The sequence below is a fragment of the Vanessa atalanta genome, chromosome 5 (assembly GCF_905147765.1).
Source record: "Vanessa atalanta chromosome 5, ilVanAtal1.2, whole genome shotgun sequence".
Lineage (NCBI taxonomy): Eukaryota > Metazoa > Arthropoda > Insecta > Lepidoptera > Nymphalidae > Vanessa > Vanessa atalanta.
In genome coordinates, this window is record NC_061875.1 from 5,117,290 (window position 1) to 5,133,057 (window position 15,768).

The following is a 15,768-nucleotide window of genomic DNA, read 5'->3' on the forward strand; positions in this document are numbered from 1 at the left end:
TCATCCCTTATTTCACCCCCTTAGTAGTAGAATATGCAGAAACGCTTAAATGTTTATGTACTTATATTTAATCAGTATCCTAAAAATAAAGTATTAAGTTTCCAACTTAAAAAAGATGGACTTCCATGCAAACCACCCCTATTTCACCCCTTTAGGGGTAGAAAGAAGGGTTGAATGCGAGACAGACTGACAGGCAGAGTTACTTTATACTTTTATATAATTAGTATGGATTAATAAACTAATTATAAACACAATAACAATTCACCTACATATCTAATAAAGTGCGAGTCTGACTCGTGGACCGAGTTTCATGTACATATTTATAGGTATGTAGCTCATAGATCCAGCAAAATGGAACGATGCTTGAAGATATTTCAAGTTTTTTAAATTTCCAATGTAAGCAGAGCCCTGCTCCTAAGCAAAATGTTTGCAGTGTGGGATCAATTTATATTACTTAATTGTATAAGCAAAAAAAATAAAAAATCATGATTTTCAGTTTTTTTTTAGTTTATTGTGCTATAATAACTATCTTCATGCCAAATTTCCAGTTTTTAGGACTACGGACTTTCAAGAAAAAAATACAATTCCCGTTTATTCCCTATCCCTTGGGAATTCCGAAATATCCTAAAAATAGTTTTTAGTTGTTGTTATAACTTACTTGCATACTAAATTTGAAACCCCTAATAATTATAGTTACGGAGATAGAGCTACTTTGGTTTGAAAATATAAATCCTATTTATTCCCTACCCTGTGGGAATTTTGAACAATCCCTTCTTAGTGCACCTCTAGGATGCTCAAGGTATGCGTGTGCCAAATTTCAAGTCTCTAGGTCCAGTGGTTTAGGCTGTGCGTTGTCTGTCAGTCACTCAGTCACTCAATCACTTAGTAACGGAAGAGTTTTATATATATTGATGAAAAATAATTGAATGTTTTTTATAGACTAAAAATTATCAAATTTCCTTTTAACTGCCTGAAATGTACATGTAGGTATGATATAGATACTTGGTTTAACACGAATAGGATTTTTTTTAATGATTTGATGAAGTAGTTAAAACAGCATTAAAAAACAAACAAACTAAATAAAACAAATTTAACTAAATAAACTGCATCGTCTTTATAATTTAGGGTTCCGTACCTCAAAAGGAAAAAAAAAACGGTACCCTTATGGATCACTTTGTCTTCAGTTCGTCTATTAGTCAGTCCAGACCCTTTATTACGTAAACGCGTGGAGGTATCGAGTTGAAACTAAAACGATATACTCTGGTTTACAGTCTCTTAATGCCGATAGAAAATAAAAACAAAGTGAACAACTAAAAACTATTCATATGTAACTAAATCTTTAAAAAACAGGGTCTTTATGCCAGTAACGGCGGTCAAAATTTTGAATTGAGTTAACCGTGTCATATGGGGAATTTGTTTGAAAGGGCTTCATTGGCACAAGCTTAAACAGATTTTTAATTATTTTAATGATGTATAGTTTTTGATTTCTGACGAAGAATGAAAAAAATGACCTCTTTCTTTTATTATAAGTATGGTAAGTTACCTAATAATTTTGATGTATGTAGTACCTACCTAACAGTTTGCACTGTTATGCGTACCTGCTTATTTCATTTAAAATTTTGTAATGACATGACAACTGTAAATAGGTACCAATCCACCTATAGTCTATTTCAATGAGAATAGGAAAGAACCAAAACAAACCGTACTTTTCAATATCACAAGTGTTTTTTTGATAAGGCCGCTATATGATTTCCTAAAACAGTTCTTCATCAATATAGATAAATATTGATCAAGATACAAGATATCATTTTTAATACAACAATATTTCACTTAACTGCGTAAATCCATTTTAATATTACTCCCAAAGCAACAAAAACCGTTTTCCCAACATTCAAAACGCCGTTTTTCGATGAACGAACAATTAAAATGGAGGCCCATAAGGATGTTCGCTAAACAATGGAGAATGAATAATACATATCAAAATATATTATTTTAGTTTTAACATACATTTTAATTTTTTTTTAATATATATTTATTTAATTGGTTATTTTGTTCGATAAAATGTTATTATTTTATATAGTAAGGTATAGAAAAAAAATTAAAAGAATGAATTCATTTTAAAGAAATAAAAAATCTCAAAATATAGATCAGTCTTATCAACAAAGCAACACTTAATTTATAGTTTTGAAAATAGACTCTGATCTTGCGTATAATGTGTACGGTGGCTTATTCGGAATTATCAAAAGTGTTTTTCTTACGACCTGGCTTCTACTTAGTAATTACAACCTTTTGCTTTTGCCTACTGACTGTTGATTTGCCTTCAACACGGACTACGCCGATTGAACATTATTTTTTCAGATTGAAGATTAAATAAGATGTTATTTTTAATTACATTTTGTTTTTTTTTTTTCGTAAAATTTAATGCTCAGAAATTTATTTCAAGGTCATAGTAGTTTTAGATATAAGATGAAGTAAGAGTTTCCTTGAAAGATATATAAAATTTTATTTATACAAAACCTTAGTGTTGTTAAATATTATATTATATTGTCTTGAAAATGCCACTTTATTATTGAAACATTTTTTTTTTTTTTATGACAGAGGTGTCAAACGTGCAGGAGGCTCACCTGATGAAAAGTGACTACCACCGCCCATGGACATCTGCAACACCGGGGGGCTTGCAGGTGCGTTGCCGGCCTTTCAGGAAAGAGTAACATACAATGTTTCTTTTTATTAATGAGGGAATAAAAATCTATTCATATAAATAAAATTGTGAGTGTGTTTCTATGACTTATCACTGAAAGTAACTACCTCTTTATAAATTAATAAGGGTATTTGCGAATTACCACGATCCAAATCAAAACTAACGACCTAATTTTAATTTAAGACTAAAAATGCTGCTACCTAAAAATTTGAATATGTGTCTTACCTGCAATTTTTATAAAATTTATTCAAAAAATTACATAAAATTACTAAAACCAATAAAATATATCCTTATAATGGTGGTCATTAAGTGGTTATAACGCTTGTATCTTAACCGATGATTGCGGGTTCAAACCCAGGCAAGCACTACTGAATTTTCATGAGCTTAATATATGTTTATAATTCATTTCGTGCTCGGCGGTGAAGGAAAACATCGTGAATAAACCTTAATTTGTCTAATTTCAACGAAATTCTGCCACATGTGTATCCACCAACCCACATTAGAGTAGCGTGGTGAAATATGCCCAAACCTTCTCCTCAAAGGGAGAGGAGGCCTTAGCTCAGCAGCGGGAAATTTACAGGCTGTTAATGTAATGTAACCAAGTTTCGAGTTGCTCTAATATTTCCGATGGAATATTCCATCTACACGGCCAGTAACTGCAGAAATAAAAAAATAGCATCATCTCACCAATTTCGATATTTTTAACACTAAAAAATTAATAATTATATCAAAAAGTGCTAGGAACCAGAACTCTTACTTTAAACTCAAAATGTAACAACTTCTTCTTGTTTAGTCAAATTCTTGAAATTATATGATATGCGAAAGCGTGATTTTTATAAATCAACCGACGGAACTGTATTTAAATTTATCAAGATCTGTAGAATTATGATGCCACTAAAATCGAAGTTTATTTATGAGGCGCTAACTTCTAATTTTTTCAATTTACACACATGTAAAAAATATGTTTGTAAAGCCCTTCAAATTAACAATAAATATAAACCGGCCGCGAGTGAAGAACGAGTTATATTGTCGGTGTCTCTTGCGTGATAAGCACATCGATATGTCGCTCTTGTTGCTTATTGTCGTTGTAATAATAATCGTAGCACTAACTGTGGGCTTATATGAGAAATCTACTAATGCAATATGTACGTCTAAGAAGAGACTTGATGGAAAAACTGCAATTGTTACTGGAGGCACGACAGGGATGGGATTGCAGATCGCGACAGACTTCGCAGACAGAGGCGCTCGTGTTATTATCGCTTGTCCCTTTAAGAACGAGGGGGTAGACGCCTTAAAATACATCTCAGATAAAACCAGCAATACAGATGTGGTCTTCAAAATGCTAGATTTATCTTCTATAACATCTATTAGAGAATTTGCAACGGATGTCCTCAATAACGAGAAAAGACTGGATATTTTAATGAATAACGCCGGAGTTGGCGCCGTTCGTGAGTTCATCACAGATGATGGGATGAGTTTTATAATGCAAGTGAATTATTTTGGACAGTTCCTACTGACTTTATTACTGTTGCCTCTTTTAAATAAAACTGGAACGACATCAGATCCGGCAAGGATTGTGAATACATCGTCAGTTTTGCACAATTTCGGTTTTATTAACATACATAAAATAAACGATTTACGCTACTGGTTTCCCGTACAGTTTTATGCGAATAGCAAGTTAAGTGTGATGTTGTTCGCACACGAATTGACCAAAAGACTGAAAAGAAATAATGTTGTCGTTAATTGTGTAGATCCAGGTATGGTTGGAACGGGAATTTTTCGTAGTGTTGGTAATATATTAGGAGGTGTTCTGACGATGATAGGATTCGTATTATTCAAAACTCCATGGTTAGGTGCACAGACAGCAATACATGTTGCACTAGATAAGAAGGCGGGAGAGATAAGCGGGCAGTTATTTAAGAATTGTAAATTAACACGAGCAAAACGTTCTGCCTACAACGACGAGATCGCTGGAGAGTTATGGAATATATCCACAAGTCTCGTTGGATTGAGTAGTGAGGCAATGGAAAAGTGTTTTCAATAACATCTAAGCGGTGACGTCACTTTATCTAACCCGTAGTTGTGATATTGTTTTATTTGAGTATTGTTTAATTTTATTGTATAATAATTCTATTATTAAAAGGTGTCTCCGATACTGTTTATTATATTTAATTACATTTAATCTCCTTTTTGTATATAAAATTTAAACCTTAATCAGGCCCCATTGTCACTGGCGTTAAAGCATATTTTTAAATATGGTGTGTTCTTAATTTTTACCTGTACAATGTATACCAAAGGTCTGTTTCTTAAAAAATATTAAAATTAAAAAAAAAGTGGTCGTTTTATGCACTATGCCTGTTAAGCTCTTTTTCGTTTTATAATTTGTTTCCATTATCCCTATTTTTAATTAGGAACTGCATAGTTTGAACTTTTATCTCTTTACTGATAACTGGCAATGAATATTGTTTATTATAGTGGTTTTTTTTATTGTCAACGTGGTATTGCGGCAATAAATGAACTGTTTTGTAAAAACTGTGGCAGTCACATTTTTTAAATTAATATATTATTTTTTTACGCTACTAGAAGATTGTTATTATTTTTTTAAAAAACCTAATAATTTACAATTATATTTTTATTTCAAAATCATCTCTTGTATAATGGAAACAGTGTCCATACCATACTACCACCATACGAGTATAGGGTATATAATGACCACTTTCTTTGAATAAGTAATGGTTTTTTCCAAAATGAATTATTAAAAAATGTTTAGCTTCATACGAAAGCTACAAATATTGGTAATCAAATAAAGATATAATGAATTAAAAAAAGAAAGATTACTATAAAACTAATTACCTAGGTGGTCGAAAATTGTACTATGCTTGATTAATGGTTAAATTAGTAAATGGGTGTGCTATTAGTACATCAATATTTATATAATTTAATAACAGTTATTACCTACATCCAAAGCAGACTAATTTCTTGAAAAAAATAAAACGAATATAATGAAGAAAAATGCACAATTTATTGAACACGGACAAGCAACGTAATACTTTTTATGACTTTTTACAAAGACGCGGACAAAACAATTACGCTTACAATAATTATCGTCACACGATACATTTCGATTTAAAAACAAGTATAAAAAAATAAGAGGGAAATGCATCTCGTCGGCATTAAGAGTCTCTTCCAACCTTAGCGGACATTTTCGAACCTATAACAATTTTCGCAGTTCTGCCATATTCAACATTATAATCATGCGGTCGCGGTTTTGTGGCGTCCGCTTTCGGTGGAGACGCTCTTAGGCTCACGTATGCACTTGACCTAATTGGTTAGTAAACCGTTGTAAACAATTTACACAGTACATAAGAATGAAATAGTTATTTGTTAATGTATTTGCAGTGCGGCCTCAGTCCTGCGACTCAGTCCGAATTGGATCGAGTGATAAGCTTTGCCTAAGGACTTGCACACACTTGCGCGACCAAGTGAAGCGAAAGTTGAAATTACATCTTTACGAAAAAATCAAGATATGTGACAATTACACCGTTGTAATGATTTGTTTCAGTTAATCGCGCATGTGTGTACGATTTGAAAGATGCACGTGTGACGCGCATTCTGTGACGACAGAAACGTGACGTCACAACTCATCGTCGCCGCCGGGCGGGAGTTCCGAGGTCTCGATAGCCACCTCATCGTAGTCCCTCTCCAACGCGTGTAGATCTTCCCTCGCTTCCGTGAACTCGCCTTCCTCCATGCCTTCGCCTACGTACCTTCAAAAGACCAGTTTAATCAATTAATTCTTATTTTTGTTATTTACGATCTTGTAAACGTTTCCTATTTAATTTTAATAAAAATTAAATTATAATTAAGTAAGAAACTGCCTTCTGTCACGTATCTTTATCTGTAAAAGTTGTCGCTGTTAAGGTTATTTAACAATAAAGTAAGCCAAACATTGCTTCAACTCATTTTATTTCAAGTTCTTATAAAATATGATATATTTAATGTTCATAAATCATAAAACGATTTACAGTATTTCATAAAGTTAAATGTGCATCGGGGAATATCGGAAATAATCGGATTGCACTTACTTTACAAAATTTAATGTCAAAAATAAAACGTTAAAGAAGGAAAAATATTATAAACACTGATTTTGAAAAAAGATTAATGCGTATACTTTAAATTCTACTTCGAGACTATCGACTCAGCTCTATGTATTTTCTTAAGGTTTTGATTAATTATTACGTATTTACTAGTTGGGTCGCCCGCGAAAATTCGCGTTGATTCAAAAGATTTTTTAGGAATTTCGAAACCTATCTCAGGTTTAGCTTTGATTTCATTTCATTTTAAGCTGCAAGTCACTCATATACATTAATTGATGATGATTGAAAATGATGAAACTATGTAAATAAATTTTTAATGTCATATACTAAAACACCTACATTATTTAAGTTAGAATTGGAGTCAGTCGATAACAATTCACTTTACAATTGTGTACTTTTTCTCTTTTTTAATTTGTAAAAATTTATTAAATTGCAATTTTTAAACTCAACTCTTCAAAATGAGACCATGATCGATTTTTTATTCAGCTATCGTCCCATAATCACTGGGACATAAAAATAAGCTATGTTTTAATTTCATGTTACAATCCTCAGAACAATTCCGATAAAAATCAACCAATCTTTACGGAACATTAAACGAAGGTGAACCGCTAGTACAGTACAACAGTAAGAGAATGTAAATGTCCCACACTTCCGGTCTAAGGGCATTGAGGAGAAGGTTTGGACCGAATTCCACCACGCTACTTCAATACGGATGGGTGGGTAAATAAACATTTCATTAAAAGTGGACATATGAGTGAATTATAAATACAAATTAAGTACATGGAAAATCAGTGGTGCTTACCAGGGCTTGAACCCCCAATCACAGGTTAAGATGCACGCGTTCTAACCATTCGGCCATCTCGGCTGAAAACAACTAGTAACAAACCATATTACGTTAACCAAACTAACCAGTGTACAAAAGCTCGCTTGGAGTACATGAGGTCGAACTTGTGGTCGAGTTTGCCCCACGCCTCCGCGATGGCGGTCGTGTTGCTGAGCATCGACGCGGCGCGTTTCACCTGCGCGAGGTCGCCGCCCGCCACCACCGACGGTGGCTGGTAGTTTATCCCAACCTTCAAAATATAGAACACATTTGTGCGAATTAGGATGATGTCACCCACTGATATCGGTCACAGCGGCCCATGTAATGGGAGATTAGTCCACATGTACAAGCACATGCACATGCACATGTTCGCACAAATACAGGTGCGCTTTCATATTCCAAAGGGACGACAAATCCGATACGACAAGAAATAGTTCAGGCGCAGGACAAACGGCTTTATGTGCTTTCCGAGACACGGGAGAGTACACTTTCATCTTACAAACTTTTGGCTGATACTGAGAATTTTTTCATAGAAATATCCAATAATTCTTTATTGGTCCGACCTAAGGTTTGAACCTGGAACCCCAAAATCTGTGGCCGTATATTAAGCCTCTAGAACAACGAGGCAGAGACTAGGATAAAGGGGGTTATATATAAAGTACTTCTTTTATATATAACATTAATATTCTTGTATACAAGAATTAACTTTACTGCTTCTTTGTAATAATAATAGTATTTAATTACAGCATTAAAGTGATTACCTTAAACCCGGTTGGACACCAATCCACGAAGCGTATCCCCGCTCGTCCCTTCATCGCTGCAATGGCCGCGTTCACGTCTTTGGGAACGACGTCACCTCGATACAGTAAACAGCATGCCATGTACTTGCCGTCGCGAGGGTCACACTTCACCATCTGGTTCTGGGGCTCGAACAATTCCGAGGTTATTTCCGACACAGACATGCCTTCGTGGTATGCCTGACGGTGGAGAAGTTTATATCAGGAGAAGCAATGAAATACTTAACGGATGGAAATCACAATCGAAACATAGTAAAAATGGAACTTCTTAAAACATTTAAATGGAACTTAAAAATGCAATTAAATTATGTGTTTTCGAATGATATTCAATCTAACTTAGTATAACCCACTCATCGGATGTTCTACCTCCAAACAGCAATACTTATTCTTGTGTTTGCGTTTAAAGGGTGAGTCAGTGTAACTACAGGCGGTATACGAGGGCCATAACGTCGTAGTTTCCAACCAAGGTGGCGCATTGGTGATGTAGGGAATGGTTAATATTATCACAGCGCCATTGTCTAAGGGCAATACTAAAACTATCCAATTTTCATTTCTTAAAATATTATTATGTTACACTTGTATGTGTTTTATTCAATCACGCAAAACAACTGGATATATTGGCATAAAATAAGGAAGACAAACAGCTTAATTAAATAAATTATAAGTTATCTATGTACGAAATAATAATCTAAAATAAAATTTAATAAGGTGTTTCGTCACTCTTTGAAAATGTGTATTAAATGTTATTGTTTTGCTATTTAAATACTAATTGCCATAATAAAGAAACCTTGTATACTTGGTAATGAAATGTTTATAAGTTAAACACGATGCAGACAGAACAAGCTTTTTGGGAGTTCAACCTCGAATGAGACGTTCAGTTTTTAACAATTCAAGATTAATACTTAAACTTCCATATTTTAGAGTGCTTACTCCAGTAACACTTACTGGATGATCGCCAATATCAATTTGTTTGTCTATTCTGTAAGTCACTGTCACTTAGTATCTCACTCGTGAAAAACGACAGGTAAACTATTTTAACAGTGTATCACCGTATGTCGTACATGCATATATACCTATATCGTTGTATATAAGCGTATGTATATGCTTTAAAAGTCGTAATTTTTTAATATTATTGCACGAATACTTTTTTATTGGGATAAAAATGATCATTTACAAAGTTACATTAGTTTCATGTTTGTTTGATTAAGGCCCCCGTCGCATAGGCGGGCTGACGGAGAGGGTACCCGCTGGCTTTTAGTGGGTATTACGGTGAGCTAGGGCACACTAGGCGTCTTGAGCACCTGCGAGGCCTAAAACACCGACCCCCACTTCATGATTGGGACGATCGCGTAACGTAATGTGTTTTCCCATTATGATAAAAAATGGTTCGTACTTGTTTTGTTTAGTATGGATATTGACAAAATTTCAAGTATAGGTAAACTGCCAGATTCCAAAAGTTATTAAATACCTTATCCGCAGAGACGACAGGCGCGTATGCGGCAAGCGGGAAGTGTATTCTTGGATAAGGGACGAGGTTTGTCTGGAACTCCGTGAGATCCACATTGAGCGCACCATCAAACCTCAACGAAGCAGTAATTGACGATACTACCTGATGGTACCATTAAAACCTTGTGTTAATATTATAATGTTGTTTACTGCTAACTCGACTTGCATAATCTATTGACAGCGAGTTTTTAAAAAAAATATACGAGTATATACATACTTATAAATTTTGCACTTAAGAGAAGATTCTATCGAGAAGTGATTCTTCTCGGTAGAATCGTCATTTCGAACCGATGGAAATGTTAAATAATTATTTGAATTATTATTATGATTGCAATTATATAATTATATTTTACATCATGTATAATTAGCGGAAAATAGGATAGGACAATTTTTCCAGAGGCAGCATGATTATGCATATGATAAAATTATATATTTAGATTTTTGCCATAATCCAAGGCACACATAGTATCGGAACGTTTTCTAATATATTTAAACATTACATGAAAACTTAAAAATCTTACTTTCACATATTAGTCCGATCGTGTTGGTGGCCTCTAGTTTTGTTGAGTCTATGTATATGCTGTTTAAAAAGGACTACTTTCGTTTGATTTATTGGAATATTAAGTCGTCAAGTATACGCTAAGACTTACTTGTGATATAAGCCTGTTCAGGTTGGCATAAGACGGCCGTTCGATGGACAACCTTCGCCTACAAATGTCGTATATCGCCTCATTGTCCACCATGAATGCGCAATCCGAGTGATCGATTGTGGAATGTGTAGTTAGCACAGCGTTGTAAGGCTCTACCACCGCCGTGGAAACCTGCAACAATATATTGCATTGCTACAGACACACTAAAAAAAATATGTTCGGACATGCAAACTTTACGATTTTGGTATTCGGCGCTGAAAGAAATATTAACCATTCCTTATTTTATCGTAAGATAAATTCCTTTTCTCTCTAGTTACGCTGGTCAGATCAAATCGGAACACAACAATACTATGTAATGCTCTTTTGCGGAACAACAATTAATGGTACCCACGTTGACGGGCTTGCATAAAAGTCAACCGATATACTCGTATGCATTGTTTAACTGGTCTGAGCGCATAATGCCCCTTTCTCGTAATGTTCTTTGTCATTTCTTAAAATAGACAAATAAAATTCTTTACCTTTTAATTTAGTAAAAAATCGGGTGCCAAATAGGTACTAAATGATTGTGTGTAAAGACAATCGCGCCATACATATGCAAAAATTATAAATAGCCGTTCAACTTCACGTCAGAATGGCTAGCCATTTAATTTTTTTAATTTTTATTTTGGGTAGAATACTTCATTAAAGGTACTGAATAGGTATTAATGATGACTATTAAAAAGCTGATCTCCCACTTTGAACAGTTATTCTGATGCACGCTAATAATTAGTGCCATCGAAAAATGAATAGAAAATTAGATAGTGGCTATTACAACTGAGAAAAGCGTAAGATTGTTTAAAGGTTTTTAAACAGCTTGTTTGTAATGTCGTTAAATAAAGAATACATTTTCCAAGTGAACCGGAAGGCTATTGTTGCTATAAATAAAGTTATGATCTCGTTAAGAAATTAAGTACAACAATAACACGGAACAATGTATATTACAAATTACAATAATAATAAATAATAGATTCGCATTCATTACACGATCGTATCGTAAAAAGTGCTCTTAATGAAAACATCAAATGTTTTCATTAAGAGCACTTTTTCCAATTGCCGCGTTTCAGTTTCTGTCATTGTTATGCTTGTGTGCGTGTTAGCATCGTGATGCTAATACATTATTTATTCCATATATATATTTAAGGCTTATTTTCAATTATAGAAAATAAAATTACATACGAATAAATTTAAAATACTGCAATAATTATAATATATTGGATAAGCACTCATTACCTCCATGGTATAAACAAAGTCGCTTACTGCTGTCTGTTCCTTTGTATGCTTAGATCTTTAAAATTACACAATGATGTGTTTTTTTTTTTAATAGATAGATTGATTCAAGATGAAGTTTTATATGTATAATACATGCACAATATAGTAGAGAAACACAGATAATTTTAGAGGTTTCTTCTGAAATTATGTCGTAAATAAATACATTGCAAACGCTGGTTGCAATGTAATGTACAGTATTATACACCTTAAAAAGGTCTTCAACAAAGTCCGCGATGGTATATGTCTATCTCTTGAGGATAGCCCATAACAACCATTTTTTATCTTCGAATAAAATATATATAATACAATACAATACAATACCGCATTAATCCTTATCCAGTTAAGTAAAATAAATACATTGTGCAATTGATATAGACCAATATGGCCCTTTACAGCATGTAATTTAAATTAGGTATTATTTTCGAAGATATTACACATTGAAAAGACACAGAGATAGCGGTTTATATTGTCTAACGACTGAAAAACTGAACGTTGTTTTATATCGCATTCGTTTTTACTCATTTTATTTGGAGATAATTAAAACCTTAACGTTAATAATTCATACATTTGTAAATAATGATAAATTAATTAGGAGTGCGATGTGTGGTTACCTGTGGAGCTGGATAGATGGCGAATTCCAACTTGCTTTTTTTACCAAATTCTTCAGATAAATTTTCCATTAGAAGAGACGTGAAACCGGACCCCGTGCCTCCGCCGAATGAGTGAAATACGAAAAAGCCCTAAAATAAACTTTTTATTTTTAAAGAAATAAATTATATTGACTTTTTGTATGGAGATATTTTTTCTAAATAGGTTGACATAAATCTTTCACTAGAAATAATATGCATATACATACATAATTATGTACATATTTTTATGACAATATTTCCGTATCGAACTTTTCATCTATTCTATATTATAGGCTCAAATTGTATTAACTATAAAAGTGTGAGGTTAAATGACAATAGTTCTGATATATTCATTACTGAGATTCCGGTATGAACATTGAACATAGATTAGTTGGTACAAATCTATATATTTAGTCTGGTATTTTATTCTCCTCATTCCCTACTACCAGGAACTGGTGTTAGCAACATTACCTGTAGCCCCGTGCACTGGTCCGCCAGCTTCCTAACTCTCTCCATCACTGGTCCCAATACTTCCTTACCCGTGGAGTAGTGACCCCGGGCGTAGTTATTAGCAGCATCTTCTTTACCAGTGATCAGCTGCTCGGGGTGGTATAGCTGACGATACTCGCCCGATCGCACCTCATCTGCGATTTTCGGTATTGGTCAGAATAGTTATTTTGAATAAATGTACGAGAAATGTACCCGACTGTAGAAAACTTTTATTATAAATGGACGTTTAAATCATATCTTAAGACAAATACATAAAGTGTGCCGCCAATCTTTTTATCAGTATATGTACCTAAACCTGCCATTCTGACCAATATACGATATTTTCTATAAGTCAATTTATTACCTATTTTATTACTATTTCATTGAAGTAAATTGTTTTTGTGTTTCAATTACTTTTTTTATGTAGGTCGGCGGACGAGCAAATGGGCCACCTGATGGTAAGTGGTCATCGCCGCCCATTGACAATGCGCTGTAAGAAATATTACCCATTCCTTACATCGCCAACGTGCCACCAACCTTGGTTCTGTCCCTTGTGCCTGTCGTTACAACACAAGGTACTGCTGTTTGGCTATAGAATATGTGACGAGTGGGTGGTACCTACCCAGACAGGCTAGCACAAAGCCCTAACACTAAGTTAAGGTTACTAATATATTAAGAATAAATTTAATTATTACGATTACTTTCAGATAGACTACAACTGATGTTAGTGATTTTCTGTAGCGTGAACTTTTATTAACGCGGATTCCACGATTTACTTTACTTACGTACACAAACTATAGTTATTATTTATATGTTCTAGTTACTGCAAACATTTAAAATCTAAATGTTGCCAGTAATTAATGTATAACATTAACAGCCTGTCAATTTCCCACTGCTGGACTAAGGCCTCCTCTCCCTTTAAAGACAAAGTTTAGAGCACGCTGCTCCAATACGGATACAAATGTGGCAGAATTTCGTTGAAATTAGACACATGCAGGTTTCCTCACGATGTTTTCCTTCACCGCTGAGCAAGAGATGAATTATAAACATAAATTAAGCACATGAAAATTCAGTGGTGCTTGCCTGGGTTTGAACTCGCAATCATCGGTTGAGATGCATGCGTTTTAACCACTGTCTATATATTAATGTATAATCAATCATGAATTATACAAAATCTTACTACGAAGAAGAAATCGTATAAATTAGATGGCAGGAAATATTTAACCAAACTTTACCTATAACAGTTGGTTCCAGATCCACCATAACGACTCGCGGCACCATCTTACCCCGATCAGCCTCGGAGAAAAATGTGTTAAAACACGAGTCCGCCGAGTTAAGATCCGTCTCGCATCCTGGCAGTGTGCCATCAGGGCGGATGCCATGCTCTAAGCAATACAGTTGCCAGCAAGCCACGCCCATTTGCACACCGGCTTGACCCACGTGCACAGAGATGCACTCCCTCTATAAACATATAGTAAAGCATAGATTTTTTTATGGATAATTAGGAAATAAAATATAAATACGCGCGTTACACGTATAAATTACAATCTTTACGTTACATATGGAATTGAATCTTAACCGATGTTCATGGATTCAAACCTTTGCAAACACTATTTTTTGTTAAACTTCATCGCATGTTCGAGAGCAATATCCTAAGGAAACCTGCATGTTTGTCAGGTGAAAATTTTCATTTTTATATACAACACAACACGCATAGAAGCGCAGAGGAATAAACGCCAAACCCTACCAAACGAGTGCCGTAGTATTAAGACAACATTTTGCTAGCTGTTATTTTATATTTGAACTAATTTAAGGAAATTTTCAAATATTCCAAACGAAAAAGAAAACATGCCAAGGTTCTGCAATACCTAACCACATGTTCATGGAAAAAAGCCTATTCATCCTCATACACGGGCTGGGCTACCAAATAATATGTAAAATCACTTACCATTATGATTACTTAAAATTTTGACGACACGGACGTAAAATAAATAAAAAACCTTGTAAATTAAAACAGTTTTACAAAAATTTTATGTAAACTAAAATTTAGAAAAAAAAATTGTAAAAATGCGCCCGTCCTATGGGCCGCTTAGATCTATTGTGTAAATCGTTCTAAAATTGAAATACATATTAAGACAATTTGAAATTTATGACCTGCCAGTTTCAAAAACAACACGCCTTAAAAAGTTTTAAAGTAATATTTTTATTTATTTTTATAATGCGATCAATTATGCATACAGAAATGGAATTATAAAAAACATGATTCTATGAAGTGTAGTATTATTAATTATTATTTATAATAATAATATAAATTAATACAATTTATTTATATGTATGAGTAATATATATTTTCATTACAGATAATTTTCAATTTTCATATACCTATTTAGTACGATGGAAGTATTTATTTTATTAATCTGTAAATTTCTAGACTAATAAATACTGTAATTATGTAGAAAGTAAGTAAGGTGATATACCTTAATTATGTATCAAATACAAGGTTATTTTTTGACGATTAAAAGAGCGTAGAGTTGGAATTAATTTATTTTCATACAGGATGAGTTACATAATATACAATCGATATACCTATTTTTATATTATTGATAATGAGTGACTTTTGAGTTTTTTCCGTCTGAGTCCCTGATTTAAATCGATAGTAGGATTATAAAAAAATCTTAGATTTGACGATTCAAAGGGTTTTGTACAGCCTACATGTACCTATTTTTTTACTTATTTAATTTATAAGTGTGAAGTTTGACTACCGTTAG

The 15,768-nt window shown here is 33.7% G+C and overlaps 2 protein-coding genes across 2 annotated transcripts; one reads left to right on the top strand and one right to left on the bottom strand.

Annotated features, from left to right (window-relative positions):
- The first annotated feature begins 3,746 nt into the window (after window positions 1–3,746).
- On the top strand, window positions 3,747–4,917 carry LOC125064213 (retinol dehydrogenase 11-like). The gene is made up of 2 exons (XM_047671156.1): window positions 3,747–4,828; window positions 4,863–4,917. The coding sequence occupies exon 1, from the start codon at window positions 3,762–3,764 to the stop codon at window positions 4,743–4,745; it is 984 nt and encodes a 327-aa protein (XP_047527112.1). The 5' UTR covers window positions 3,747–3,761; the 3' UTR covers window positions 4,746–4,828; window positions 4,863–4,917.
- Window positions 4,918–5,707: 790 nt separating this feature from the next.
- On the bottom strand, window positions 5,708–15,090 carry LOC125064065 (tubulin alpha chain-like). Its single transcript, XM_047670843.1, has 9 exons — window positions 14,949–15,090; window positions 14,236–14,461; window positions 12,983–13,155; window positions 12,494–12,622; window positions 10,575–10,745; window positions 9,887–10,027; window positions 8,383–8,598; window positions 7,708–7,871; window positions 5,708–6,468 (listed from the first exon to the last, which is right to left on the bottom strand). The coding sequence occupies exons 1-9, from the start codon at window positions 14,949–14,951 to the stop codon at window positions 6,336–6,338; spliced, it is 1,356 nt and encodes a 451-aa protein (XP_047526799.1). The 5' UTR covers window positions 14,952–15,090; the 3' UTR covers window positions 5,708–6,335.
- Between the last annotated feature and the right edge of the window lie 678 nt (window positions 15,091–15,768).

Excerpts from the sequence above, each read along its gene's own strand:
- LOC125064065 (XM_047670843.1), bottom strand. Across the intron at positions 10,746-12,493 it reads CCATCTATCCAGCTCCACAG|GTTTCCACGGCGGTGGTAGA; the intron begins GTAACCACACAT and ends ATATTGTTGCAG. Across the intron at positions 8,599-9,886 it reads CTGTCGTCTCTGCGGATAAG|GCATACCACGAAGGCATGTC; the intron begins GTATTTAATAAC and ends CTCCACCGTCAG.
- LOC125064213 (XM_047671156.1), top strand. The coding sequence starts at position 3,762 with ATGTCGCTCTTGTTGCTTATTGTCGTTGTAATAATAATCGTAGCACTA.